Below are 27,851 nucleotides of genomic sequence, written 5' to 3'. Positions count from 1 at the left end.
CCGGTATTTTAATATATCTTCTTTAAACTCCTATATATTCCAGAATTCTTTTTAGTCTTAGGTTTTATATTTCTTAGCTTTAGAAATATATTTCTTTATTATTAGAAGATATTACTTTATTTCTTTTTTAGAAATATTTTTACTTAATACTCTTTTTACTTCTTTTTCTATTAAATCCGGAACTATTCTTAATAATATTCTAATTAGAGCTTTTTTTGCTTTAGTTTCTCTAAAAATATTATTAATTTCCTAAATTCTTAAATCTAAAATAAAAGAATTTATAAGAAATTCCGGCATCTTCCTATTTCCCCTAATATTACTACTAGTTATAATACTAGGCTTTATTTTTCTTCTTTACTTTTAGTTTCTCGCTTTATATTATTTAATTCCTTAATTCTAGAAGCTTAATACTCTTAAACTATTACTTTTTTCTATTTCCTGGTATTTTTTAAAGGTGAAATAATTATAATAGTATAAATATTCTAGTTATTTTTAGAATTAGTAAATCTTCTATCCTATAAACTATTACTTCTATATATAATATTTATTTTTATCTTTATTAAGAATAATTAATTAAATAGGATTTTTAAAGTTCTTTTAATTAGAAAAAATACATTTTCATATTTTACTTTATTTATAATCTTAGCTCTAAACTTTACTATTTTTATAAATTTAAATTCTGCTCTAGTAATAGTAAATATTTAATAATCTATAATATTATATATTACTTTACTAATATTTCTAGAGATCTTTTCGGAGAAAATATTAACTTTAGCCCTAGTATTAATTATTTCTTTATATTTAATACTTTCTTAAGGTTCTCGAAATACAAATTAGAAATATAGAGATTATATAATATATTTATAAGCTAGTAATATTCGAATATTATACTATTACCTTTAAATTAAATAATTCTATTAGTATTAGGTACTTGAGCTAGTATTTCTAATTCTTTAAATATTTTATTTATTATATAAGCCATAGCTACTAGCTTTATAAATCTCCTAGTATATTTAACTATACTTACTATAATAGTATTTTCTATTTATAAAATAGTAAAATAGAAAATATTATCCTTAATTTATTAGTTCTAAAGTATAATAGCTAGATCTAATATTTTTAAAGTATTAATAAATATTCTTATTTTCTTCTAAGTTTTTAGAAATAAAATAGTTATTTTCTTTAATACCTTTATTAAAATATTATTAATTTTAGGAGTCTTATATTTATTATAGTTAAAAATATACTAGATTTCTAATTCGTTTTATTTATTTTCAGAAGTATTAATATCTATATTCTTAGCTAGACTATTTTTTTATTTATTATTTCTTAGAGTAGTATTCTTCTGGCCTCTTATATAAAATAGCTTTTCTTTTATTCTAGCTTTTCTTTAGAAAACCTTTTTAGCTATTTCTATTTCTTTTTTTTTTTTAATAAGAAACCTATTATAATATTAATAGAAATACGATTTATAGCCAAATTTTAATACTATTTATTAATTCTAGAACCTAAAATATTAGTAATTCCAATATAATTTCCTCTAAAATAAAGTAGCTATTTAGATTCCCTAAATATAACTTATTTATATCTATATATAAATCCCGGTTAGCTAGTTTCCTTTTCTCTTTCTTATCTAGTAAACTAGATATTTCTTATTAATCTCTAGATATTTTTAAATTAAGTATTCAAGTTATAATTAAATTCTTCTTTTTAGACTTAGGAAATAATTTAGTTAAATTACTAGTATTTACTAGTAAGGAAAAAGGAAATACTTTTTTATTTAGACTTAAATAGCCCTTTATATTATTTTCTATTAAATTAGTAAATATATCTATAATTTATAAGCTCTTCCATTAATAAGTAATAGAACTAAGAAATATAGATATATTCTAGATTAATATTATTATTCTTATCTTTATTATAGTATTTATAATAAATTTATTCTCTCGGTTTTAGGTCTATACTATAGGCTATATTAACTTAAATAGTATTTTCTAATTATATTTAAGACTAACTTTTTTTAGAATATAATTATCTAGACTTTTTACTTATTTTAGTTTAATTACTATAGCTATTATAATATTCTTTATATTTTCTATTATAACTTCTAATATATTTTTTCTAAAAACCCGAATTATATTTACTAGACTATTAATACTATTATATCTATTATAGTTAGCTAGATTATATAAATAGGCTATAGATATCTTTCCGAATTATAATAATAGCTATATTAAATTATTTCTATAAATTCTCTTGAGTTATAGTAATAATAAATAGTTTTTCTAGATTTCTTACTAGCTAGTTAATATTATTTCTTTTAGGTTTACTACTTTTAATAGGTTTTATATAATTAGTTATAAGCTGGGTTTTTTTCTTATTTATATTTATAGTAATATTAGAAAGTATAATAAAAGAAACTAGTAAAGAATAATTATTTTCTGGTTTAGGAACTATATTATAGACTACTATATCTAAATATTCTTATCTAAGTTTAGATATATCTGGGTTATTAGTAATATTAAAATAGTATTTCTTCTTTTTATATTAATAGGATATTATTACCTTTTTATATATCTTATTATATTTATAAATAGAAATATCTATAGGCTTGAAATTTATATTTTTAAGAATATAATTTCTTACTAAAATAGATAATTTCCTTATAAATTCTCGGTATTAAATTATTTCTTTTATTTCTTTTCTTTTTAGTAATTTCTTTAATATTTTATTAAATATATTAATATAAAACTTAGAAGAAATTCTTTTATTCTAGACTTATATAATAATCCAATTAAGAAAGTTATAGCTAATTTTAGGTATTTCCTAGTTATATTCTCGGAATTCCTTTAATAAAGCCTTAAAGAACTTGGTTTTCTAGTAATTTCCTGAATTATTAATACAGTATTCTAATATAGCCTTAATCTAATTCTTATAAATAAGAGAAATATAATAAATAATTCTTTTTCTTTAATATTCATGAATATATATTCTACTCTACTCTAAATTTTTGAGAATTACGCTACTCATATTCTATTCAAGATTTTCATGAATATTCATGAATACCTTGAATACCTTGAATACCTTGAATACTTTTTTGACACACTGGATGGCTCGCTGCTTCACTGTTTTCTGTCTTCCTTTGGTGGGATCTGATTCATTTGAAGTCGTTGATCGATCAATACAGTGTTCAGCGATCTACTTCACACTCCCTTCAGTATGGAAAGAATATATTCCCTCGTTCAATGGACTCCAGCAGCCCAAGCTCTGTAACAGGCATTCTTATTGGAACTGTTGTTGGATTAGTAGCTCTCGGTACCTTAATATTCTGCTATTGGCGCTATAGGTGCTACCGGCGCAACCGGGTATTTGTGCGGAAGACCAAAAAAATCATTCAGTGGAGTTTAAGGAGAAAAAGCAAGAGGAAAAGGCGCAGGTGGAGAAGTAGGTGGAGCTCTTCTGGTAGCGGTTATGCAGCACAGGGACCGCCACCACCGCCATCATCACTACTACCACCACCACCGGCAACACCGCCAACCATTTTCCTCCCAAGGGAGCTTTGGAACCCTACAGAACTGGAACGAGACATGGCGTCAAGAAATATACAGCTGGATCGTCCAGAATCAAAATTCTCGGCTTCCACACTGCCAGGTGCTCAAGATGACCTTGGGATACAGCCACGAGATTCTCCCCTAAACATCACCCCACAAGGTAAGCAAGTTTCGGCTTTCTAGCTCAGAATCGCACTCCTAACCACTTGGTAGGCAATAAAATTCTGCTAGCAGATACGCAAGCTAGCACCCCCCTAGCACAATCTCAAGACAATGGTGGTCCGAGTATGCTAACTCGGGATCAATCGCACGTTAACCCCCCCGAACATGTTCTATCGCCGGCCGCAACACCCGCCCAGCTCCAACCTTCTCGATTAGCCTGCCCCTATCCACCGTGCTCCAAAACATTCTCCCGGCAATATGAACTCAAGTTAGTCGATTTCTGACCCTAACTTATACCTCGACATACTAAATGCTAACAATATTTCAAGTCACCACGTCCGTTACCACGCCCGTGACGAGTGGTGTATAACATGCGACAAAGCCTTCAACACTACTAAAGACCTCAAACGGCACACAGACTCTGTTCACCCCAATGATTTTACAAAGAGATATTACTGTACAGTTGATGGTTGCAAATATTCCGAGACAATGCCTGGTTCAGTGGGGTTTACGCGGAAAGATGGATGGAAAAGGCATTTAAGGAATAGGCACGACTTAGTGGTGTGACGCGAGGTAATTTTGAGCAGAAATGCTTCTTTGGAGGGATTCGTGTTTTGAGTCAGTCTTTCCAATCATAGTTTACGCCTATCTTTGAGCTTGTTCAATCTCACTGCAATCAGGCGGCAGCCTCCCAAGCTATCTCCGCCCTATCTACGGATTCATACTCCGCTTCGTTCCACCTCCAGTGACACAAGATAAAGTCAAGCAATCAATAAGCCCTAGACGAGGCCTACTGGGCTAGATGTACCAGCATTGCTTATTCCCCTCATGGGTTCCTGGGAGATTGGGATGGGGGTACGACATCCCCCTACTTGCTCGGATTCAGCGAGCAGACAATAAAGGAGTTAGAGCCACGAGAAACTTCTTCTATGGCAACACTAATCACAGGCACAATCGACGGACACAGTTTCAGAAGGTGGTGTTCTTCATTGAAGATTAACCGAATCATCAGCCCGTGATGGGCTAGAATGTGGCTATTAATGCTTTTGCGTGAGTGCAAGTTTCGAGTTAATGATGTTGAAAGCTAATCGGTTTCAAGACGATACATCACGGCATTACTTTAACTTTTTCTCCTTCAAGCGACCAATGCCCATGACACCTCGCCCACTCATTTATAGCAGAGCTTCTCCCTCGAGCACTTAAAACACTTCTGCCATCAATATCCTTATAATAAACAGCATCCCAAAACAAATTTCGGATGCTGAAATCCTCTGAGAATACCATCAAAACCCACGACCTTTTGGGAAAGGATGCGACGACTTTGAAGTGCTTTCATGAAACGGCTTTCTATCAAGCGAAGAGGGTGGCTCCCCTCGACTTTTGCAAGCTTTAATTGATAAAAGTTAAAAGCATTTTTCTCACTCATATTGTATCTAAATTGTCGGGTCGGATGTTTGTGCAACAATGTCAAGGTTGAGTTCGCTCTGCATGTCGCAGTTGAGGTGAAAGGGAGGGCTGGACATTTCAAATCCAGATGGCCGCGCAGAATGATTGTTAGCAATTGGCCCCTTGAGTAACCATCAATACTAACCTCAAATAACCCAATCATCTCAGGCGGCTTTAGGATCTCACCTTGTAATCCTTCAGCTCAGGGAAAAGCTGAAATCTGCTCAAGTCCAGTCGTGTTTGGGTTCGCAGGAATAGGGGTAAAATTACTAAGCGAAGTACTCAACCCTCGGGAATAATGAACACCTGGCGGCTGGCTTGGTGACTACGCCACAGCGTTTAATGACCCGGCAGCATCCACGTTCAGTTAGACAAGGGGCATTCAAGAATAAGTTAACCCAGTCCGGCAAGGAGTAACGCCATGAATCACAAGGCAAAGACCTCCGAGGTTAGCTTCAACCCCAGGTTCCAAATGTAACCTCAATCTCAATCTCAATCCCGCTTTCTTTTTTTCTTCAAACACAATCTATGTCTCAGCGCCTCCGCCGCAGATCGCCTGCCTCTTTTCTTCAATGGCGGTTCCACGAACAGTCAAGCCGATCTTCACAGCAGGATTAATTTTCCTCGTTCTCTCTGTTTTCTACCTCTCCTATGGGAATAATCTCCCCTACGCCGCACGCGCAGGCCTAATCGGCCACAAACACCCTCTCGCAGACACAGACGACCTAGGCCTCGTCTTCCCCTACGACCCCATCCCCCGAATAGACTTCGCATTCCTCTCCAAGTACCCACCGCACAACATCAACGAGCCCTCGAAATTCGCCTTCTCGACCTTCTACTGCACGCGCCAACCCGACACCCGCGGGCCGTACTTCGAAGCTGCGCAGCAGATCATATGGCGTCTCCTGTGGTCCCCATACCGCTCGAAATACCCTGTTATTATATTTGTGTGTCCGTTTATACCAGAGGAGAATAGGAGGATTTTCAGGGGGCAAGGCGCGATTGTCAAGGAGATTGAGCTGTTGGATGATATCATACCCGACGAAATCATCAGCACGAAACGCTGGATCGACGTCTTGTCCAAACTCAACATATGGAAAGAGGTAGAATGGAAGCGGATCGTGTTTCTCGATTCCGACGCCTTCCCGGTCAGGAATATCGATGATATATTTGAGGTTGCGCCGGTGCAGCACTGTAATCGGGAAACGTTAGGGCCGGAGGACAAGGCGGTCGTGGCGAGTGGTGGGAAGAGTGGAGAGGAATTCTGCGATTACGTTTACTCGGGGGTCAGCCAGTTTATGGCGTACAATATCAATGCCGGATTCCTAGTCTTGAAACCAAATTTGGATATGCATGCGAAGCTCATGCGGGCCGCGAGGATGACCGGCGACTACGATATCCGGTTCATGGAGCAGGGAGTTTTGAGCTCGAAGAATGCCTTCTCCCAAGAAGGTTCATTCCCAGTTCACAAATTGCCGTCGGTGTGGAATACGCTGCCCGAGAACTTCATCGAGCATCGGGTCCCAGATCATGACGTTTCTAGGGGTCTTGAGCTGAAGGAGGGTCCGGTAAGGGTGTTACATGCGAAGCTTTGGAATAAGGCTTGGGGAGAGTGGAACAATCTGACGGATTTGACGGATCTGTGGGATCGGGATTGGATGAATATGTGTCGATTTTATGATGGTGATCCAGGCTTCGTTGAGGCTAGGAAGACGGGCATATATAAGACAATGTGGGAAAAATTTCTAGAGAGCAAGAAAGCTGAGAATGCTGAGGCGGCTGCATAGGTTTTGTATATATCACGGCGTTGTAAACTAGGGGCAATGTTTCAATAGATTTCTAATAACACCTTAGCCACTTGGTATTTGTTTTACAGAATCGGGTCATGTATAATGGCCAAATGTGCGAATTCTCTCGGCTCTTCTATTTGGCTGTTATTCGCCCACCTCGCACCTCGAAGAACCAAGCCTCATCAAGCCGATTTGTCCGCCAAACGGTGCTGGGCTCAACGCTCAACTCTCGATGCTGAGAAGTACATTATGCTGAGTAATTTTGAGCACGATTGCCCGCTGTGACGGCGCTGGCTAGGGTCACATGGGGTGGCTATCACCTGACTAGTTTCACCTGTCAGGCGCCGGCGTTTCAGTCGTTTTAGCTAGTACTTCTTCTCTCTTATCCTCTCTCTCTTCTTCTCTTTAGCTTTGTATTCTATAAGACAGGAAATAGAGATCTTTGAGCCTTGACCATTGCTCTAGCCCCGCCGTCACACCCACCCTTCTACTCGGACAGACTCAAGTAAGGCCGCGGTCAAAAGTCTGGGTAATACAGGGGACCGACTAATAAACCCCTATAGAACAATAGGGATTTATAAGCTACTCTAGCGAATTTTACGCCGTGGCTAGTTCACGCAAAAATGTGCGAGATTTAGTTTTAAAACTTTATGAGCTCGAAGCCTATAATTATAGGGACTTCTAGCGCTAAAGCAGAATCTTCTCGGGGAATTATAGCACCTGACTGCTAAATCACCCTGAATTCTAACCGCGGCCTTCGTATTATGAATCAATTCTTCCTCTTATGCATCACTTTTGGTTAGTGAGCTTGCTGTGTTGCTGTTCAGGTGTCACGATAAGGTGATATTGCAGTGGTGGTAAAGAGCTTGAATTGAGCTGAAGGCTGTCTGCCGGGCTAAAAGCACTGGCTACACGCTAAGTCATGTGTAGTGGCACCACGTGACTGGTGCCACGTAACATCAGGTGCCAATCGCCCTCGGCTCACCCTCTCGGCTCAGCTAGCTTACGGTACTTTGCAAAACGGCCCCAAAAAACATCAATAATAAATCAAAAAGATACTCTAAAGGAGCAAAAAAAAAAGATACGCAAAGTCGCAGCACGCTGAAGCCCTCCTAAATGAACACGCTGGATTGCGCTCTGTTTCTCGGTTAAACTCGCTAAAATAGTAATAAATAACACCAAAAAAAATCCAAAGGTAACTTCTGGGACGGCTTCCGACACAATCAGAATTGTGCATCTGCTTCGGAAACAGTCCCAAAATGCAAAAAATAGACTCCCTAGGGGTATGCTGTCCTCGGAGAGACTCGAACTCTCGACTGCAATGATGATTAGTGGTTTGTTTTGTGGTAAGAACTGGTGATGCATACCCTTTGGATGGCCAAACTGTGATCAGCTTAATCATACTGAGTATGAGACCAACGCTCTAACCAACTGAGCCACCTAGAAGTTGTTAGTAAACGTTAATGCAGATGCGTCCTGGCAACTTACGAAGACTTGGAATAATTAGCACAATTTTTCCTTATTTTATTACATACTAGTCTGAGCTTTGGAGCTCCTTTCCGCCAAGTGCTCAAGCTCTGATTGGTCAGCCTCTCCCCTTTTCCAAGCTTTAAAGCGGGGAGCACCCCATCAAAATTTCAAGACCCAATAACTGCAAATATTTGAACACACTATAATGGTATTATCATTATTGGATTTAACAACTACCTAATGAAGCTCAGGTCATCGAAAGCCTTCCTATTTATATTTATCATCAATGACTCCCAGTCGAGCGAGCCGCTGGCAACAGCAACATTTCGCAATTCAGGTCCCTCGCTGAGATTGTCGTCGTTGATGTTATGGACACCAGAGAAAAAATCAACCCATCTCGCTTTGCAAGTCCTTGGGCAAGCACGGCGCACATCAGCGTCATTGGTGAGTATCTTGCCATGCCATCCTGTTCCGAAGTCCATTGGCTAATATGATATCACTTCTATCCGATCAAAGCCAGTCTGGAAATCGGGGTAATCGAAGAAGCCACCGTCCTTGGCCTTGTGCTTGAATACTAATGCTTCCGGCTTCTCGTAACATGAATGTGAGATCATGAATAGCCGTTTATTCATCTGCACCGAGCATTTATATGAGCCTTTCTTTCCCGTCGCCGAGTGGGAGTGGGAGTGGGATACGAGATTGAGAAAATTGCCGCAAATATTTGGACCCGAGCCTCCATTTGTTTTGTCTTCCCTGCATGTAATGAGCCGCTGCAGGGAGCCATTGTAGGGGAGTACTTACGTTCGGCAAAATCTAAGATCCCTTGTAGAATACTTGCCAAGTTTTTCGTCGCCCCGATGCTGGCTTCCATCTGCGCGTTTAGCCTAATTATGTACTCCAATTGTCTTCTTATATCCGCCCTCAATCCGTCTAGTCCTTGTTCAATGTCCTCGATACAACTTTGCATGGCAGATGTTCGAGAGTCTATACCTTCGGCAAGGTATTGCGTCCTCTTCCCAATTTCTTCTGTTCGAATCACTCGCGGCTCCATTCCCGTTACGGTGGCGTTGCCGCGTTGGCTGAAGTCAACGCCGACAATTGCAAGTAATCAACTCAGCAACTTACAGGACGTCCTACTAAACTAAGACACCTTAAACGTTACCTGTAGGCACACGCTCCGGAGTTTGAACCAGCACGTCCGTTGCACACTGCAAAACCCCCACGATTGACAGTGAGAGAGGAAAGCTGACAAATAGGAGGATGTTTGATTATTTTTTCGATCATCGTGTTGTGTTTCCGTGCAGGCTCACCGCCGATTCGCTGACCTAGCAAAAAGAAAAGGGCACACTTCCAGGAGTGGTACTTCCTCTACAAACAGCCTTTTCTACATAAGTATTGCCATGCCCCGAGCCAATTTTATCTGTCGCAAGTGCAAATTATTCCTTGATCCTCTCATATTCTCCAAGTAATATGCTTCGTGCTAGACATGCTAACATCTCATGATATCTAATTACTTTGGCTTTTTCTTTTTCGGTAGTGACTCCTGTAATGTTCGTTTGCTTGGTGAAGAGTTCTGGTTAGATCCTTGGGGTTTCTCTAATGTTTGAAGATCGGCTGAAAGGATGATTCTGAGCCATTGTTATGACACGCATCGCCCTGCTACTCTTTGGGATTGCAACCTACAGGAAGTTTTCTGCTGCATTCATTTTACCATTCGTTAACTGAACTCAGTGATGCTATTTCTGACTTTCTTCTTTTCTTGCCAGGTAGTTCAATTTTAATAACTTTCGATTTTGCTAAGAGAAGAGATCAAATGGAACAGAAGCTTTCCTTGCTGCTCTCGAGGTGTGGGGTGGGTAGTTCCTAATACTCGACGAAAGGGAAGAATGCAACGAGAGAGTTTCGACCTTCTTTGCCAGATGTATGAAAGAACATGTAACGCATATTATTCCCACCGTAACTTTGAAATGGAGCCAACATTTCCAAGCCACGAATTCCCTAACTTTGCTCTCGTATCTTCTTCCTCAAGCCATCAAAACAACGAAAGCCCCTAACCCGAACACAAGACCGAGAGGCACGATATTTCCACTCGTCGCGATCAGCGAGTTTCCTGCCCCAGTAGAATTAGGCGTCGGGGACGTCGTTCCCGAAGAGCTACTGGTTGGACTCCCGGCTCCTGCCGGTGTCATACTCGAAGGAGAAGCAGTAGCTACACCCGATACAGTGGAGGTTGCTGCGCTAGCACCTGAGAAAGTGGATGGCGGGGCGGGAGTCGCGCTGGAGCTTGAGCCAGAGCTTCCTACTGGCAAAACGACGCCACCTGATACCTTCCCAGATGATGACGAAGAAGGTGCATTTCCCGCCGCGGATTTATAAGCAGCCAGGGAATCGCCAGTTGAAGGTGGGTTCACGACGCCGGCCATACCGCCTTGGCAATGAGTGGGTGTTGCGCAGAAGAACCACATCGGATCGGTGTTTTTCACTGTGACTTGGAAGACGCTGGCCTAGCAAATCATGACAATGTCAGCCACTTGATATCTAGTAGGAGGCGGGAGATGACCTACGCTGCTGATTTTTCCAGAGTCAAAACCCCCGCTGGACTGGACACATGGAGAACTGAAGTCGCCTTGCACGGCAGTGTGGATGCTGCCCACGAAGTGGAATTCCAGTACATCGCCTACAGCAGCGGTCATGGTGTCGGGAGAGAACGCCAATCCGCCAGTGCCGGCGGTGATGACGATGGTTTTTGCAACCACAGTGGCTGCTAGGCCTGCAAGAAAGCCGATTGATGCATACATTGTTGTTTTCGAGCTGATTGGCGTTCTCTGAAAGTAATTGGAAGAATTTTTGATCAAAGACTTGAAGCCAGGAACGACAGTGGTGTGAGGGTTTGAGAAAATTTTGAGGCTGGAGAACTTCCCGATTATAAGCTATAGCTCGGAGCTCTCCATGTAAGCCTCACGCAGAGCTCAGCTGGGCAGGGGAGCTTTCTCAGGGAAGGCACGAACGAAAAGAGAGCAGGACAGCCATGTGTAATTGCTTTGGTCGGAATTCCGGAATATGCCTTCATTCTTTTTCACCATTGTACGTTTTGGTCTTGGCCCCGGCGCCTTGCCGTTGTGGCTGCCAGTTACGGGTCTGGTACTGCGGGGTAGTTTGGACTCATTGGACAGTGGGGTGATGGTATTCCAAATTCAGGGAGCGGAATCGCTACTTGCCGTGGGAATGACAAATGAGAACACCATGGTTTTGTTTTAGAGATCACGAAAATGAGGCTTCAAGAGTGTGATTAAATCGGGGCAATAAACACTCTTGTTGTTTTAATGACGTATTGGAGCGCAATGCTAGACTTCTTTCAGGGAAAGTAGATGGATGGTATGAAGACCTGCGGACAACCACAATGTTGGGCTCCAAGCAAGTAACTCGCTTCTTCCGCCCCCAACACTTCAAAATACCAATTTTTCTACAAAACTTATATCGGTTGCGACTCTGAAATTTCGAGTTGGATGCATTTGTGCAACTATATATGTTCTATCTAAGTCAAAACATCAAACGATTGACGTGTGTTACGGACGTTTTCTGGCTCAAATAAGCGAGGCAAGCCCCTGAGTGCCGGAGCCGGATTGGGACAAGCACTCAGAAAAGGAATAAGGGACTCGTCTCTCCCAGTAAGTCACTCTTTCAGGATGCTACTTCTAGCTATCTACTGGAGTTTTTTCTCTTGAACAGAGTCCTCTCCTTCCAAGTCTATCCGGACCTCTACACAGGTTATCTAGTTTCCTTTGGTCATGCGATTACTCGACCTATGTGTCGTCGTCCCACGGTGCCCACCCCACCGCCCAACGTCAGCCATCTCAGCTCTACCCTCTCACACTCAAATTACTTTCAAGACTTCGCCCAAGCTCTCTGGATTGATCTTGGCTTTAACCATCGATCATCGTCCGCTAGAAACGTAACAGTTTGAATCTGATCCAAGTGGGCATCAGCATTTTGTTTTCCGATTGCAGTCCTTGCCGCTGTAAGTGCACCTTAATTCCTGAGCCTAGAACTGGCATCATCAAGCTGGTTGGTGCCGGGCTGCCAGAAAAAATGGGATCTCACCTTCTTTTCGTTGTGTCGATCGCGGTGTGAGTATTTACGAGAAGGTGAGTACTGGTTACGAAATAATGCTGCTCAAATTAAGACGGTTATTGATCACTGAAATAACCAGCCTGGGAGCTAATCCAACATTGCAATTCACTTTGAGATGCAATACGAGAGTTAAGTGTAATTAATTAGGATCGTTATAAGAACAATATATTCTTGCTGCAGCTACATTGAAAAAATTAACAGTTGTATTTGATAATTTATAAATAATCGAGCTCTATCTAGAAAGGGGGAAAATAGGAGGGTTGCATCTATTAGATTACCAAAGCCTTATACAAAATCTGATTATTGAAGCATTATTTCTAGAGGGCGGATGCAAATATTCGTATATGAGGTCTCCATCTCTCCTCTGTGTGCAAGTTTCTTCCAGCTTTGACTATCTCGTTGATAAGTGCCACCTGGTGATACGAAGCAGATTGAAGAAAGAGCTGATATATAACACAGGAAATTGTTCCAGGAATCCATCTGACGAGGTCCTGTGTTACCATGCTGCACACAGATTAAGCCTGGAAGGAGGCTGATGCACAAAATACCCCTGTAGAAGGGGTCACCCACCAACCGCCCAAACCCCCTTCCCGCCCACACCTACCCTACCAATTTTTTTTCGATTTTTCAAAGCCTTTGGAAGATTCTAAAACCTTTCAAGTTGACAATACTCCAAATATTGTGAATATCGTATTAATTCTTCGAATTGTAGTACAGGGAAACCTGGTTATAAGGGTACGGCCGGTTCCAGAATAATTACTCTTATAAAGGAGTTACCCTTATATCCAGACTAATTTTGGTAGGAAAAAAAATTTGGTTCCCGATTTACTACCCTTATAAAGAGATTACCCTTATAACCGGGTTTCCCTGTATTAAGGTCTCCAAAATCCAAGTTGAGCGGGAAGGGGGTGTGAGCGATTAGAACTAGTGAGTGACACCTTCTAATTACGGAAATCTCAGGTGGCTGTGCCTGCAAAGGGGGAAAACTGAAACGACCCCTCCTGGTATTTATTAGGGGTGTCAACCACTTGTATTTGGCTACTTAAGCTCTTTAAAAAATTTAAGTTAGATTTTTTAATATAAGGGAGTTTATATACTAACTAATTAAGTTCAAGTTTTTGAGCCCTATCCCAGAATATAATCCGAATTAAGGATATTTATATGCGGCCGCTAATATAGCAATGTCTCGCCGGACAAAGGAATAAGGCCTTATAAATTATAGGCTTATAAGGCTCTTGTATCTGGTTTTAGGGACTTATTACTACTAAACTTCTAGGTTTTTTTAAGCTTACTTTTAAGCTTTAAAATATGTGATTTTTTAACTTCTTTAATTTAAAGAATAATTACTAATCCAAATTTTATAAAAAGTTTATATTTGAATGCCTTTTATTAGCGCTATAAAGATATAAAGCAAGTATTAGATTATATTAATTCTTTATAAAATTAAATTAAATTAAAGAAAAAGCCAGAGTTTTGGTATTCCTGTCCGAGCGCCTCTGCTTTGGTTTAGTAGATAGTCTGCTCCCAATCGACACCCCTAATCCTGGTAATTGACACCCCTAATCGACACCCGGGGGGGGGGGGGGGTTGAGGGGGGGTCGTTTCAGTTTTTCCCCTGCAAATACCGAGGCCTCTAACCCCTGTACTGCCAAAACCCCGATTTTTAATTGCATTCGATATTAGCACTTTGCATATAGCATATTCGCACTTTGTAGTGCTTTTGAATATTGCACTTGACTTTTAGTATTACTTTAGGCATTAGAAATACTGTATTTAATTAGGGCTAGACCCTGGAACTAATAGTATTAAGGTTTAATTATAAATCAAGAATTAATTATATATATTACTTACTATTATTATTAGTAATAAATATACTTTAATATTAACTATTTATTATTTATAAAGTTTAAAAGAATTAATATACCAAAAATCGCTCGGTTACTATAGTAATTTAGTACTTTTTAATAAGTCTTATTTAATTTTAATTACTTTCAGAAATTGCGATTTTATATTTCCCTTATTAATAATACTATAAAAATCATTAAAACTATTAAAATAATTATAACCCTTTATAAATCTATTAAAATACCTTATTTAAGAATAGATCTAGATCTAATTCAAGCTTATATTATTAACTGGATACGGGCCTATTATATAACTGAAAAAATCGCCCAAAATATTAAAATTACCTTTAGCTAGATAGTTTTAGAAAGAATAATTTATTAATAACTATATTTCTAGGGCATTTATAAATATATAATTATTTAAAATATACTAAATCTATATATTCAGATTATTATATTATTTAGGATAAGCTATATTAATAATAAAATAGTTATTAAATTTTAGTATTATAAATATAATATTAATAAATTTCAAGTAATATATTTATAGAAAAAGATTAGGCTTTTATAGTAAATAGATATATTTAAAAGAAAAAAAAAAAAAATATTTAGCTATTTAAAGTTCTATAAAAAGAGCTTAATAATAGCCAAATTAAAAACTATAAATAAAGGCTTTTATATAACTATTTCTGAAAAAATAGCTAATTAATTAAATTCTATATAAAGATATCTTATTTATAATATTATATATTCTTAATTTCGAAGCTATTATTTAATAAATAAAAAGAATATAATTAAATAAATAAATAAATATTATATCTGGCTCGAATTATATTTAGTTAATTAATAGATATAATAAGCTATTTCTATTTAATATTAATATCTATTCTCGGGTTATTATTTGGATTTATATTAGTATATTAAATTATATATCTTATTTAATAATATAATAGTATTTTATAACTTATATTTAATTAGGCTATATTTCTATATTCTTTCGAGCTAATAAAAGTAATAAGCTTTCTTTTATTATAAAAATATACTTTTATTTTTTATATTTAAAACTATTTCTATTTTAGAAAAAGTATTAAGAATTAATATATTAAATTCTAATAATAAAAGCTAAAGATTTCCTAATTATTTTAGTAATATATAAATTAGGCTTTTCTATATTATTTATTATATTACTTTTTTTAATTAAAGCTATTTGAAATCTTATTCTAGTATATATATATATAATTTAGCTAATATCTATTTATAGAATTATTTTATAGAACTAGTAAATAAAAAGTAATATAATTCTTAGAATCTATAGAATTGAATTATATTATTAGTATTTTATATATCTAAAATTAGAAATAAGGTTTTTAAATATACTAATTTATAGAATATATATATAATTAAAATAGATTTTATATACTAAAATCACGTTTTAGAAAAGCTTTTTTTTCTTTACTAGTATTTGGGATAGGGAATTAAATAATATAGTTAATCTATAAATATAAAACTCTATAATAGAATTCTTAAAAATTATAAATATTAGAATAAAATTCATATTTTTTTAAGTTATTTAGTTTATTTCATATACTAATTTTCATAAATCTTAATAAATATCTTTTACTAGTAATATTTAATTAATATTATTAAACTCTATTTTTCTAGAATATTAATTTCAATATTTTAAAGCTTTTAAATATTAGAATAAATAATAATATTTCTTTATATATTTATATATATTATATATTTTAAGCTATAATTTATAATTATATATATATATATCATAATATTTCTAGTTTTAGTTAAATTAGTTATTTTATATAGGAAATATAAAGCAGCTATTATAAAAGGAAATATCTTAAATAAAATCTTCTAGTTTAATCTTGATTTCTGAATTCAAATATTATAAAGTAATTAGACTTTTTAATTTATAATATTACTAATTCTCCCGGAAAGCTTTCTTTATATTAGAAATAATAACTTAAATTACAAGTAATTTCAGAAAGAATTAATTAGCTTAAATATATAAGATATATATTTTTTTCTTTAGCTTCTTTATTATTTATTTATAGAAATTACTTTTTTAGCTATTTATATAACTAATTCTGTATTTTAAATTCCTTAATTTTTCTTAAAATTTTAATTATAATATTCGAATTAACTTTAATTAATTTTTCAAAGTATATAATTCTATAATAAAATACCTGTTTAAATATAGCCCGAGATTCTAAAGAATACTTTTATAAGTTTACTATTAAATTCTATAATTAGTACTATATTTATAGATCTAATAGTATTGAATTTAATCTATAAGCCTCTATTTCTATTACTTATTTTATTGCCCTTATATAACCTAGTATTAGCTAGCTTTCTATAATATCTAATAGTATTTTAGCTTCTTTTTCTCTTTTTAGCTAGTTTATTTCTAATACCTATATCTCTTAATAGTTGCTTTCTAAATCTATTTTAATAAATAGCCCTTAGTAAATTTTAATATTTCTTTTATTTTATTTCTTTTTCTTTAAATTTTATACTTTTAGAAATAGAGCTAATTCTGCTAATAATAGCTCTTTTAATATAATAAAACTTCAAGTAATTCAAAATACTAAATACCAAAATAATCTAACTATTATAATATATAATTCTCTTTATACTAAATAACTTCCTATTTCTTAATATATAAATAATCTTATAAAGCTATTTTCTACTATTTTTATAATTTTAATATAGCTAATAAATAATTCTAATAAAAAAAGAAAAAAGAGTAAAATATACTTAATACTAGAGAAGTTTCTAATATATTAAATTATATATAAATTCGAATATATATTACTAGATATTTATTAAAAGAATATTAAGATATAATTAAAATATAAAAAAGCTAGTAAATATATTTCCCTTTTTTTTATTATATAATTACTAATATTTATAACTAAATATATTTATTATTTCTAAAACTATACTATTTCTTCTATTAAAAAGTTTATATTAAAATATATTTAGCTAATATTTAAAGAATACTAGTTCTATAATTATATTACTTTCTAGTTTTAAAAGAAGTAATTTAAGCTTTATTTTAGTAATAAAAGGAATTTCAAGTTCTATAATATTATTTTATTAATAATTTAATTAGTTAAGAAATATATTTATAGCCTTAAGCTATTATTTACTAATATCTAGAAACTTGAAATAGGTATTACTATATAAATATTAAATAATTATTAGTTTACTAGTAATATATAATACTATTATATAGGTATAGAAATACTAGTTATATTAGTTAGTAAAGTTATTATTATTATTTAGAAGTAGGGATTATAGTATTATAGTATTAATATGCGATCCCTAAATCTGCTAAGCCTAAAGAAATCTAGTCTACTAGTCGAGTTACTAATGGGACGCAAGGTCATATAACTATATCCCGTATCCCATATCCTATTACTCATATCCCGTATCCCGTATCCCGTAACTATATACGTGATTCCCAAAGAAATAGCTATACTAATAATAATATATCCGATTATAATACTTTTAGAATATTTAATTATACTAAATATAAAAAGCTAATTTGGTTTAATTATATTCTTAATTCTAATAATTCCTTTATTATAAACTTTAGAATATAATTAATTATTTCGGAAAGTAAAACTTTTAAAATAACTTTTAAAATAAATAAACTAAAATATAAAACTTCTAGTTCTTTTACTATTATTAATTCTCGGGCAGAGTTTGAAATAATTATATAAATCTACTTTCTTTTTTATTCTTTTTTTCTAATATATATTTATCTAGAATTCCGATCTATTAGTAAACTCTAATCTAACTATAAATTAATTTGCCTCGAAAAAGCCTATTATAAATTTATTTAATTACCTAATTTCTATATCTTTATTAGAATCTAATATACTTATATTAAAAGAGCTATTTTCTAGATCTTCTAATTCCTTTCTAAAGCCTAATAACTATCTATTATTTTTAATCTAATTACCTATTTCTATTTCTATTACTAATATTAAATATCAGAAAATACCTGCTTTTTACTAGTATCTGAAAATAGTTAAGCTTATTTCTCTTAAATAATTCTATTATATAACTTATATAAAACATATTACTAAGCCTATTAATTATAAGAAATAATTAAATCTTTTATTATAATTAAATCCAAGCTATATTTAGTTAGAATTTATTTATTTAGTTAGGATTTAATTAGCTATTTCTAGAGTTTTAGTTTATTTTATGAATTAAAACTAGATAATTGAATTCTATATATTTTTCTATATATAAAAGCCATATTTTTAAATATTTTTAAATATATAAAATCTCTTTATTTACTATATAACCAGGCTTTATTTATTAAGTCTTTTTTCTATTAGCTAGTTTATAATTAATTAGCTTTATAATTCTTTTTTTATTATTTTATATTTTTTCTTTAATAGTTCCTCTATATATTTAAACTTATATTTATTTATATCTTTTATTTCGTAATTAGCTTTCTTATTTTACCTTTTATAATTATTATATATACTATTATAATAATTCTTTAGCTTAATATAGCCTATAAAGATTTCTTATTTATTTATATACTTTTTATATAAATTAATAATTTATAAAACTTTATTAAACCTAATTAGAAAAGTTCTATAGCTAGGCTAGTTAAATAACTTACTAGTATTAAATTAGAATAGCTTTAAAAACTCGATAATTATATAATACTTTACTAATTAAAAGAGTATTTATATAGTTTATATTATAGGTTCAAAACTTAGAAAGTCTTTTAAATCCTTAATTAATACTAATAATCTCATTCTATTTTACTATTATTTTATAAGACTAGAGCTAATTATATTAGTTCTATATATTATCTAGTAAAAGAAATAGCTTATTCAGGTAATAGTAACTTAAAGTTTGCTTTTATTATTAACTGGGAAATTGTTTTAATTTATATAAACGGCTATATATTAAAAGAGGATATTAAAATATTAAAGAAATAGAAAATAAAAGCAATTAGTATAGGCCTTAAATCTGAATTATTTTTTAATAAATTATTTCTATTTAAAATATATTAAAAGCTTATATAGAGATTATATAATAATAAGAAAATAGTTATAAGAAAAAAGAGTTAGGTAATATAAAAAAGTCTTTAAATAATCGAAATAAAGAAATAGTTAATATAAAGTAAATATTATATAATTTATTCTATATTTTTATAACTTTTCTATTATTATAATTACTTACTTACTTATATATATATATTCCTCTTTTTCTCTTTTCTTATTTCTTTTCTTAATATATAAAATACTAAACTAGAGGCCCTATAATAAGAAAACTACTATTAATTATTTTTATTAGTATAAATATAGCAAAAATCTTTATTTTTTATATTAATTTTATATATACTTTTATATTATTAAATAGAATTAATAGTATTATATTCTTAATTTCTATAAAAAATTCGAATATAATAATAATAGGCTATATAATAGTAAATAAAATAATTCTTTTATCTAAATATTTAAATATAGAAATATATATATATTTTTATTTAAATAAGCCAAAAAATAAAATAATTTTTTACTATTATATATATTTTTACTATTAATATTTTTTAAAAATTTAGTTCCTAAATTTATATTATTATAAAGTATTAAAGATTAGTATTTTAGTATTAGAAAAACGAGACTAATTAATATAAATAAACTTGATTTCTAGACTATATATAATCTATATTATATATTAACTCTAATACTTTTACTATATAGCTAGTTAATAAATATTATAGAGATTTCAAGTTTCTAGTAATTAATAGTATTTTTATATTAATTAAAATAAAATAAGAAATACTAAAAATTATAATATATAATAACTACTTCTTTTAAAAATAAATATTTCTCTCTTTTTTCCTTTTTCTTTTATTTTCTTTATTTATATTTCGATATATAAATAGAAAGTCTATAGAATAGAGTATAATAGAGTAAAATATAATAGAATAGAATAAGAAATGCCCGAAAATCGCTTGAAAATTACCGAAAATTAATACTTCTAATATGTAGTAATTACTTCTTTAAATTTATATATATATATATATCTTTTTCTCTTTCTCCTTTTCTTTTCTTTTTATTTATATTCTAGTATAAGAATAAAAAACCTATAGGAAAGCTGGGAATAATAAAATTAATAGTAAATAAAGAGTTAATTATTACCTTAATTTTCTATACTAATTTTCTATATATATTAGTATTATAAAACTAGATTAGTAGTATTTTATTCTTAATATATTTTAACTAATTAGATTTAATAGTAAATATTTATTAATAGTAAATAAACTAGTATTTCTATTCGAATATCTATAGCCTAAAAATATATATATTTCTAAAACTTAAAAAGATATATAAATGAAACGAATTATTTACTATTATATATATCTTTATTATTAATTTAATATTAGATAAATCTATCAGGTTTCTAGTACTGCAAAGTATTAGAGAAGAGGAATAAGTTATATAAATAATAGGCTTTATATTTCTATAATCTATTAACTTGAATTATTCTTAGAATCAATATTATCTGCTTTATCTAATTAGCTCAAAATGACTTAAATATATCTAATAAGGCTTGGATATTACGTATGAGTAATAGAATCATTAATTATTAAATTTTGATTTTCTAGTATCGAGTGTAATATATACAAATGCATTATACAATATCATTTCGGGGTTTTGGCAGGAGCATCGCTATCGGCCTCGGTAGCAAAGGGCAAGGCTGTGCAGCACCTTAACTGTATATACACGAGGCCGGTCCCACCGACCAGTTTGACCCAAATTCGGCTTTGTTTCCCATTGTCTTCCATCTCAATGGATGTCCCGGACCGCAGAGCGGATTGTATACTCCCTCCACTGCCCCCTCCAACCGACATCCCGGCCCGCAGCGCCGACCATGTGCCTCCTCCCCTCCCCTCTCCTGATCTTGCATGGGAATGGGGCGAACCAAATGAGATCAGCGGGCCGAGCTTTAATACACGGGCTTTTCAACCTGGATCAAGCCTCCACTGGAGGTTTGGAAGTAGAAGGAGCCGCCTGGACGAGCAGCCAGAATTACCGCATCGAAGAAGATTTACATCAACCATCGAATACGACAATGCCGGGGCAAGCACGGATCCGGAAATAGGAACAAACCTGCATCCACTAAATGCGAGCTATACGAGCTTGGTCCCCAAAGGCATTGCGTCAGATAGGTTAGTTTGCCAACTACTACGCTCCGGGTTGATAAATCAACCTCCTCCCCTTCAGAATGATGGGGCACTCGCTTGTCAAGTTCAGACTCTAGAACCATGAATTGACTGTTGCGTTTAAACAGATCAAAATCCGAAGAAGCATCATCTGCTGGGATTGGTTTCCAGAATTCAGTCCACGAACGGTTCCGAACAAATGCGCAAGCACATGATAAGTCGGTGTTGGAGAAACTGAGTGCTGGGAGGGATCCGGACTACGCTCCGCCGAGATCTTCTTTTCCGCCCCTTTCGCGTCCGTCTTTTTTCAGGCCAGAAACTGATAATCCATACCCAAGGGATCCATTCAGTTGGTGGGCCGAGATAGGTCCTCTTTCATTTCAAAACAACGACGACTTAACTGAGCCTCTTGATAATGTGGCTGGTCAGAAACGACGAGCCTCTTCTCCGCCGCCACTATCAGCTATTGTCGACTCGCCGTGGCTCCCTCCAGAGAATGAGCCAAAATTTGAGCCTTCAGCTTTCGACCCTTTCAATCCTAGTCCTGCGGGTTCAACCTCCTTGAAAAATCGTTACCAACCATCATTGGAGAGACAACCACTCGAGCCTTCCGAGAATCGACAGACATTTCAAGGCATTCTATTTTGAATTACAGCCCTAGCACTTCAAATGGCTGTGGCGGACGTAACATTCCGCGTTTCTACTACTTATGCCAGTGTTGTCCAATAAAGCCTAAAGAGTTCGAGACTCAAGCAGAGCTGAAGTATGACCCTCCTATCAGATTTCCACAGCCATAGCTAACAAATTATTCAAGCGCACATGAACAAGAAAAGCCGTACGAATGTGCTTACTGTAAGAACCGTTTTAAGAACGAAAATGAAGTGGAACCACATCTCAATGGCGTCCATCTTCGCTGGTATTCTTGGTCATGTTCAGCACTTCCTGGTTACTCTGATGCATTTCAGAATTATCCTAAAAAGTCAAACGAGACAGACACATGTGGATATTGTGGCGAGGATTTTCCACGCTCTGGGTCCGGACTCGGAGTGCCGATGGCAACAGATGAAGACTGGGAAGTGCGGATAAGACATCTACAGGAAATTCACCGGTTTGGAGAGTGCAATCACGACAAGAAGTTCTGGAGAAGAGATCACTTTGGGCAGCATTTGAAGAATAGCCATTTTGCCACAAGTGGCAAATGGAGGGAAATGCTAGAAAATGCGTGCATGCGAGACGAGCATTTGCTTGACCTTCCCATGGCTTGGAGCAACGAACGGTACTCAGACTCACGAAACTATATAAAAACTTCCAGCGCTCCACAGGAAACTGTTGATGATACAGACACCAAAACATGCTTTTCAAAAGACAGCGGGTATTATAGCATGGTATCAAGAGCTCAGAGACCGATTCCAGGTGATGGCCAAGGAATTGGCGACTCTGCGAAGTGGGAGACCGGCTCCGTCGCATCTGTTCAAAGTTGGGCCACCAGAGATACAATGTCTTCTGTCAATCCCGCTGCGGCCGGAGGAGCCGTAGATGAGCTGGCTGAAATGCTGGTTAAGGACGATTTGATTTCCGGGTTAATTGTGGACGGCTACAAGAACTTCGGATCGGAACGCTTTGAGCGGAATTTAGGTCGTATCCTCAAGAAATTTGCATTGAGTCTCCGGAGGGAAGCACGGAACGAGTTGGAAAAAAGCGCAATACACCTTGTGCATAATTACAGGGCGTATGTAATTATTCTCATCAGAAAGCGTCTCGAGCTTGCTGAAGATGGGCGTGCAGCTTCTTTGGACGAGCTTCAAAAGCAGAAACAGTCAAAACTTGCGCTCGAGAGGTTTTTGGGGCTTATTCCATGTGCAGAAGAAGATGGCGAAGAAGATCGAGTTGAAGGAAGCGAGTGTGGAAGCGATATTGATAGCGATCTTAGCGATTCTGATTAGCCAAACCTTCGGAATTTGGAAAAGGTCAAACTATACCTACTTTCTTCGATGGCGTTCTCTGAGCTAAAACAGCAACTCACTGAGTTTGTGAGGCCATCCAATAAAACGACCGTTCTAGGAGTTGACGAATCCCTACCCGTCGGATTGGACAATGGGCACGATGAAGCCGAAGTGAGGGTGGAAAATTGTGTCACAGAAGAATACGGCATACCAGCCCCGAAGCCAGAAGAAGACTACCCTCAATTTGGATCGTCATCGATTCGTGCTTCGGAATTTGCATGGAATTCGGCATTTAATATGCCTCTGAATGGGAGGTCATGGAGTCTGCAAGAATGCGACCCTAGTACACTGCCGGAACTAGGCTTACAAGAGACATCAAAGGAACAATACTCCTTAGAAAAAATAAGCAAGATAGATTGCCCCCAAGAATCAACTAAATACCACGTGCAGCTACCGAGGCTCCCTAAGGAAGAGGTTCATCTGGAAAGTTGGGAGCCCAAACATGGGTGGCTTGAGGAAGCTGTGTTATCAATGAGACCGTGGATTGCTACGAGTACACAATTCACGTCACGCAAATTACTTTCACTTCGGAATTGGTGGGCAAGGTTGAGGAGAAAGCCAATAGCTAAAGATCACTCGCGGATTGAATGGACATGTGTAAGTTCAGAGAATTGCTAGCTAAGTAGGGGCAGTTTTGACTATTGACAGGCTTGTGGACATGATCTGTATGCGGACTTCAACACCAAATCCCAAGACGTTCTGAACAAATATTCCGGCATACTGAAGTGCACACCGGGCGGAAATTCACAAAGTAGCACATCGCGCCCATCGACGACTATTCTGGCTTCTACACCAACTGCACACCTTCAACACCCAAATGTTTCCAATAGTTCGAGGCAGATTGCTCATGGCCTAAGCAATCCCACGCCTGCTTGCACCTCGCAGACGCCTCCTATGGCTGCTAACAACGGCCTCGATCTCTCATTCTTGGAATTGTGCGTCAACACTGGACCCCACCTGAAAAGTTTGGCAGAGATCGACACGGCAAATATTTCGACGGACGGTACACTCTTCCAGACCCTCAGAAAACAGTACCTCCGGCTGCGGGGATTCCGTTCCAGGTTTTGGTTGTTGAAACCCGCAGCTATATCTTTTGCCCGCGTAAGTCAAAGTATTCCACATCGAGGCGAGCGCTAATACAGTAACACTGCATAGTTCTCACTTGAGAATCGCCACCGCGTAGGGATTCTACAAAAGCCCTTAGCCCTGCCCCCAAAGAGCGAAGTCGACGCGAAGAACTGGATCTACGACCCGTGTCCTCTAGATGGAGATCCGCCCATCGCGGAAGATCTGTTTCTGCACTACCTTCAGTGCAGCGAGGGGCCTGGCACACTGTTCTGGATGCTGCGATTTCCTCGCAAGCTCGAGACGAGCCTTCTCAAATCGGCGGCTCCGGCGAGCTTTGGCTGGGGCATTCATATTGACGAAGGCCCGGATTTTGCAGCGTTGTTCAAGGCGAATTTTGTTGTCGTGCTCTTGAGTGGAATGGCGGCGGGGCTGTGGAGCTTGTTCGAGCATGATTTTCAGGGAGCGTTTGGGTTCGCTTGCTGGATTATCGCTGTGTTGAATAGCCTTTTGATGGCGTATATGTTCAAGTGGAGGCAAGAGTAATTCGAAGGCGATCCATATCTAACCGGTTTCGTGCAGGCTTTACGAGGAGCTGCGGTTGGGGGAGGGACTATGATGAACAGGCACTGATTCGATGGCGGGCTGTGTGCGTATGTGGGGAGCATCAGTGAAATAAATAGATAGGAGTTCACAAGTGTTTTTGAAGCAGAAGTCGAGCATGACAAAACAATTTTCTGTATGAATATCTATTGCAGCTTTGAAGAATGTCCTTTGCCCTTCACAAGTCCAATCCTGGATCAATATCCCTGTCAAGCGTCTAGTCGCAAATCACTCAAGCCAAACGAAAGAAAAATCCAGTGCCACTTCGAAAGAACGTCCTTCCAGCTCTCGCCAATCCTAAGACTCCTCGATAACATCGCCTGCCCAACTCTCACCTGGGAAGAGTTCAAGTTGGAAGAATAGAGGCCAAGACAACACCCCCATGATCAAAATCTACGGTCGAACGAGAAGAAGTTGTATTCTTGGAAGTTTAATTTGCTCCAGGGAGGGAGTCCAAGCAAGCTTGACAGTCTTCGAACTTCTTTATCAAATAAAAACGCACAAAAGCCTTTCGATCAATAATGTGATTCTTCCGGAGGCTGTAGTAGGGATTAAATGGACTGTAAGCGGTGTTTTTATCCATCTTATGCACGCTGATAAGATGAAGTCGTGCTGCTTCCATCGTGAAACGGGAGGGCAAACCATCTCCACAAGCCGAGAGAGCGCATTCGTAGTCACCATGAGCATCCTTGATATGTGACTCCTGTTCTCCATCAAGAATTGATGCGCCGCAGTGATTCAGCGTGCACCTGACATTGACATGCTCCTCTCTCATATGCTTGTCGAGATTGTACTTCCTCGCGAACCCAATGGAGTTTGATTCGCAAGACTCAACAGGGCAAAGGATGCGCAAGTTTTCGTGGATTTCTTTGACATGGCGCTTGAGGTCGGATTCCTTGCCAAACGGCTGGAGGCGAGAGCATCCGACAACGGAGCAACGGAGAGGAGTGATGTGGATGTTTCTGAGGTGCCTATTGAGGAGGTGTTTCTCCTTGAAAAGTGTTGAGGAACAGTTGGGCCAGCTACATTTGGTTGGACCATTCCAAGACTCCAGCATTGCATTTTGATGGGTGTCCAAATGACCACTGGCCTCAGCCTCGGTTTGAAAAGAAGAGTTGATGACGCAGCTCGGCCAGGGGCAACGAATCATTCGTCGTGGGTGGGATGTGTGCTGAGGTTGCATCAACCTGCGCCCGCTTAGCGTGGTGCTAAAAAAAAAAAACTCACTCAGATTGGTTGCCTTCTGAAGGCAACGCCCAGTCCATCATGGTGCTGTCTTGGAGCTGCTGGTTGTCCATGCGCCACTGGGCAGAGCCCAAAACGGTCTGCGTGAGAGGGTCACAGTGAAGGTGATCTTGGGTCTCTGTCGGTGCGCTCGAATGGAGTTGGAAGGCCTTGGTCGTGGAAATGCTGGAGTCATGAGCCCAGACGTTGGATTCTTCTGGTAGATTGAATGTGGCTGCGGCCATGTTGACAGGCTGGTGCTGGTGTGGAGCTGGTATCATTTCGGCCCATGCGGTAGTATCGCCAGCGAGATTGTCATATGGCTGGGATGAAGAGTACGAGGGAGCTCCGTGATTGTTGTCTGGCGTTGGGAAATTGTGCAGCTCCTCGTTGAATGGGGAGCTGCTCGTCGCCCAGGTTTGAGCCGCGCTGGAGGGTCCAGTCTCGGAGGATTCTCCACTGGCAGCGGCGAAATCGAAGAATTCGTCTCCCTGAGAGGCCTGGAGGGTGGATTCCCAGTCGAAAGGCATCTTGAAATTTGGATACTGAATAGTGGAACTTGTTTTGAATGCGAGATTGGATGTCGTAGTCGCTGAGCTTTTGCGATCCGTGGAGTTGTGAAGAAGAGTGAAGTTGCGAAAGAGTGTGAGGAAATGGGAAAGAAGGGGGCCTCACGGATTTGTTTGTTGCAGGATAGGAACCGAAGGCGCCGAAATTGATGAGACTCCGTCGAATAAACAAGAGCCGAGGGCGCTGGAAAGGTGCACCGGGTGTGACCTGGCTCTTGCAGCCGCGAGGATGAGTGCAAAATTTGCGAGGGCGCAGGTTTGTGTCTTGAAGGCAGGAAGCGAGGGCGCCGGTGAGGCATGTCAGGCGATTGGATTGGTGCCATCTGGCTCTTGCAGCCTCATGGAAGCAGCAGCCCACGAGAGCTTGACCAGGATGGTGCAGGTGGCACTTGGAACCGAGGGCTTGAATTCCTGCTGCCCAATGTTTAAGAAGTAGGAAACATCACAACATCCTAACAATCACCAGAATAGGCAAGGCAGAACCACTAGTCACGTGCGAACCTCATAAGGTAGATAGCTTACTCGCCTCGGTCAAGCACTTTGCTTAACCCGAGTGGAGACTTTAAGAGCATGATTTTAAGGAACGAAATGAGATGAGAACAGAAGACGAAGCTAATCCAAGGTGCTAGGTGGAATCTGAGGGCGAAACAGAGGGGTCTTAAAAGGATTTTTCATCGCAAAACGTAAATACAAGGACACAAAACGCGCATCCCAGCAAAGCCCCAAACCTATGAACAGCCAAATATCCAAGAGCGCTCAGTGGCAACCATA

The 27,851-nt window shown here is 36.6% G+C and overlaps 7 protein-coding genes and 1 pseudogene across 8 annotated transcripts; 4 read left to right on the top strand and 4 right to left on the bottom strand.

Annotated features, from left to right (window-relative positions):
* Positions 1 to 3,245: 3,245 nt before the first annotated feature.
* Positions 3,246 to 4,083, top strand: K444DRAFT_711023 (uncharacterized protein; the record flags this gene model as incomplete). The annotated part of the gene is made up of 3 exons (XM_024888229.1): positions 3,246 to 3,711; positions 3,765 to 3,836; positions 4,043 to 4,083. The coding sequence occupies 3 exons, from the start codon at positions 3,246 to 3,248 to the stop codon at positions 4,081 to 4,083; spliced, it is 579 nt and encodes a 192-aa protein (XP_024727724.1).
* A 1,425-nt stretch (positions 4,084 to 5,508) lies between these two features.
* Positions 5,509 to 7,021, top strand: K444DRAFT_622169 (glycosyltransferase family 8 protein). Its single transcript, XM_024882044.1, has one exon. The coding sequence runs from the start codon at positions 5,732 to 5,734 to the stop codon at positions 6,944 to 6,946; it is 1,215 nt and encodes a 404-aa protein (XP_024727723.1). The 5' UTR covers positions 5,509 to 5,731; the 3' UTR covers positions 6,947 to 7,021.
* A 1,217-nt stretch (positions 7,022 to 8,238) lies between these two features.
* Positions 8,239 to 8,395, bottom strand: K444DRAFT_t38 (annotated as a pseudogene). The gene has a single exon. The product of its transcript is annotated as a tRNA-OTHER (tRNA).
* A 1,717-nt stretch (positions 8,396 to 10,112) lies between these two features.
* On the bottom strand, positions 10,113 to 11,433 carry K444DRAFT_576528 (Cupredoxin). Its single transcript, XM_024877537.1, has 2 exons — positions 10,984 to 11,433; positions 10,113 to 10,923 (listed from the first exon to the last, which is right to left on the bottom strand). The coding sequence occupies exons 1-2, from the start codon at positions 11,215 to 11,217 to the stop codon at positions 10,444 to 10,446; spliced, it is 714 nt and encodes a 237-aa protein (XP_024727722.1). The 5' UTR covers positions 11,218 to 11,433; the 3' UTR covers positions 10,113 to 10,443.
* Positions 11,434 to 21,194: 9,761 nt separating this feature from the next.
* On the top strand, positions 21,195 to 22,452 carry K444DRAFT_277111 (uncharacterized protein). Its single transcript, XM_024871529.1, has 3 exons — positions 21,195 to 21,622; positions 21,745 to 22,379; positions 22,431 to 22,452. Exons 1-2 carry the CDS (start codon positions 21,243 to 21,245, stop codon positions 22,262 to 22,264), a joined length of 900 nt encoding a protein of 299 aa, XP_024727721.1. The 5' UTR covers positions 21,195 to 21,242; the 3' UTR covers positions 22,265 to 22,379; positions 22,431 to 22,452.
* Positions 22,321 to 22,854, top strand: K444DRAFT_500339 (uncharacterized protein; the record flags this gene model as incomplete). The annotated part of the gene is made up of 2 exons (XM_024873338.1): positions 22,321 to 22,379; positions 22,431 to 22,854. Coding segments are annotated over 2 exons (483 nt in total), but the record flags the coding sequence as incomplete, so codon positions are not given.
* A 2,544-nt stretch (positions 22,855 to 25,398) lies between these two features.
* K444DRAFT_622166 (uncharacterized protein) lies at positions 25,399 to 26,490 on the bottom strand. Its single transcript, XM_024882043.1, has one exon. It carries the CDS (start codon positions 26,435 to 26,437, stop codon positions 25,718 to 25,720), a length of 720 nt encoding a protein of 239 aa, XP_024727719.1. The 5' UTR covers positions 26,438 to 26,490; the 3' UTR covers positions 25,399 to 25,717.
* K444DRAFT_622165 (uncharacterized protein) lies at positions 26,371 to 27,370 on the bottom strand. The gene has a single exon (XM_024882042.1). The coding sequence runs from the start codon at positions 27,039 to 27,041 to the stop codon at positions 26,511 to 26,513; it is 531 nt and encodes a 176-aa protein (XP_024727718.1). The 5' UTR covers positions 27,042 to 27,370; the 3' UTR covers positions 26,371 to 26,510.
* Positions 27,371 to 27,851: the final 481 nt, after the last annotated feature.

Source organism: Hyaloscypha bicolor, assembly GCF_002865645.1.
Source record: "Hyaloscypha bicolor E unplaced genomic scaffold K444scaffold_183, whole genome shotgun sequence".
NCBI lineage: Eukaryota > Fungi > Ascomycota > Leotiomycetes > Helotiales > Hyaloscyphaceae > Hyaloscypha > Hyaloscypha bicolor.
Note: the sequence above shows the minus strand (reverse complement) of the source record. Positions and strands in the feature narration are given on the sequence as shown.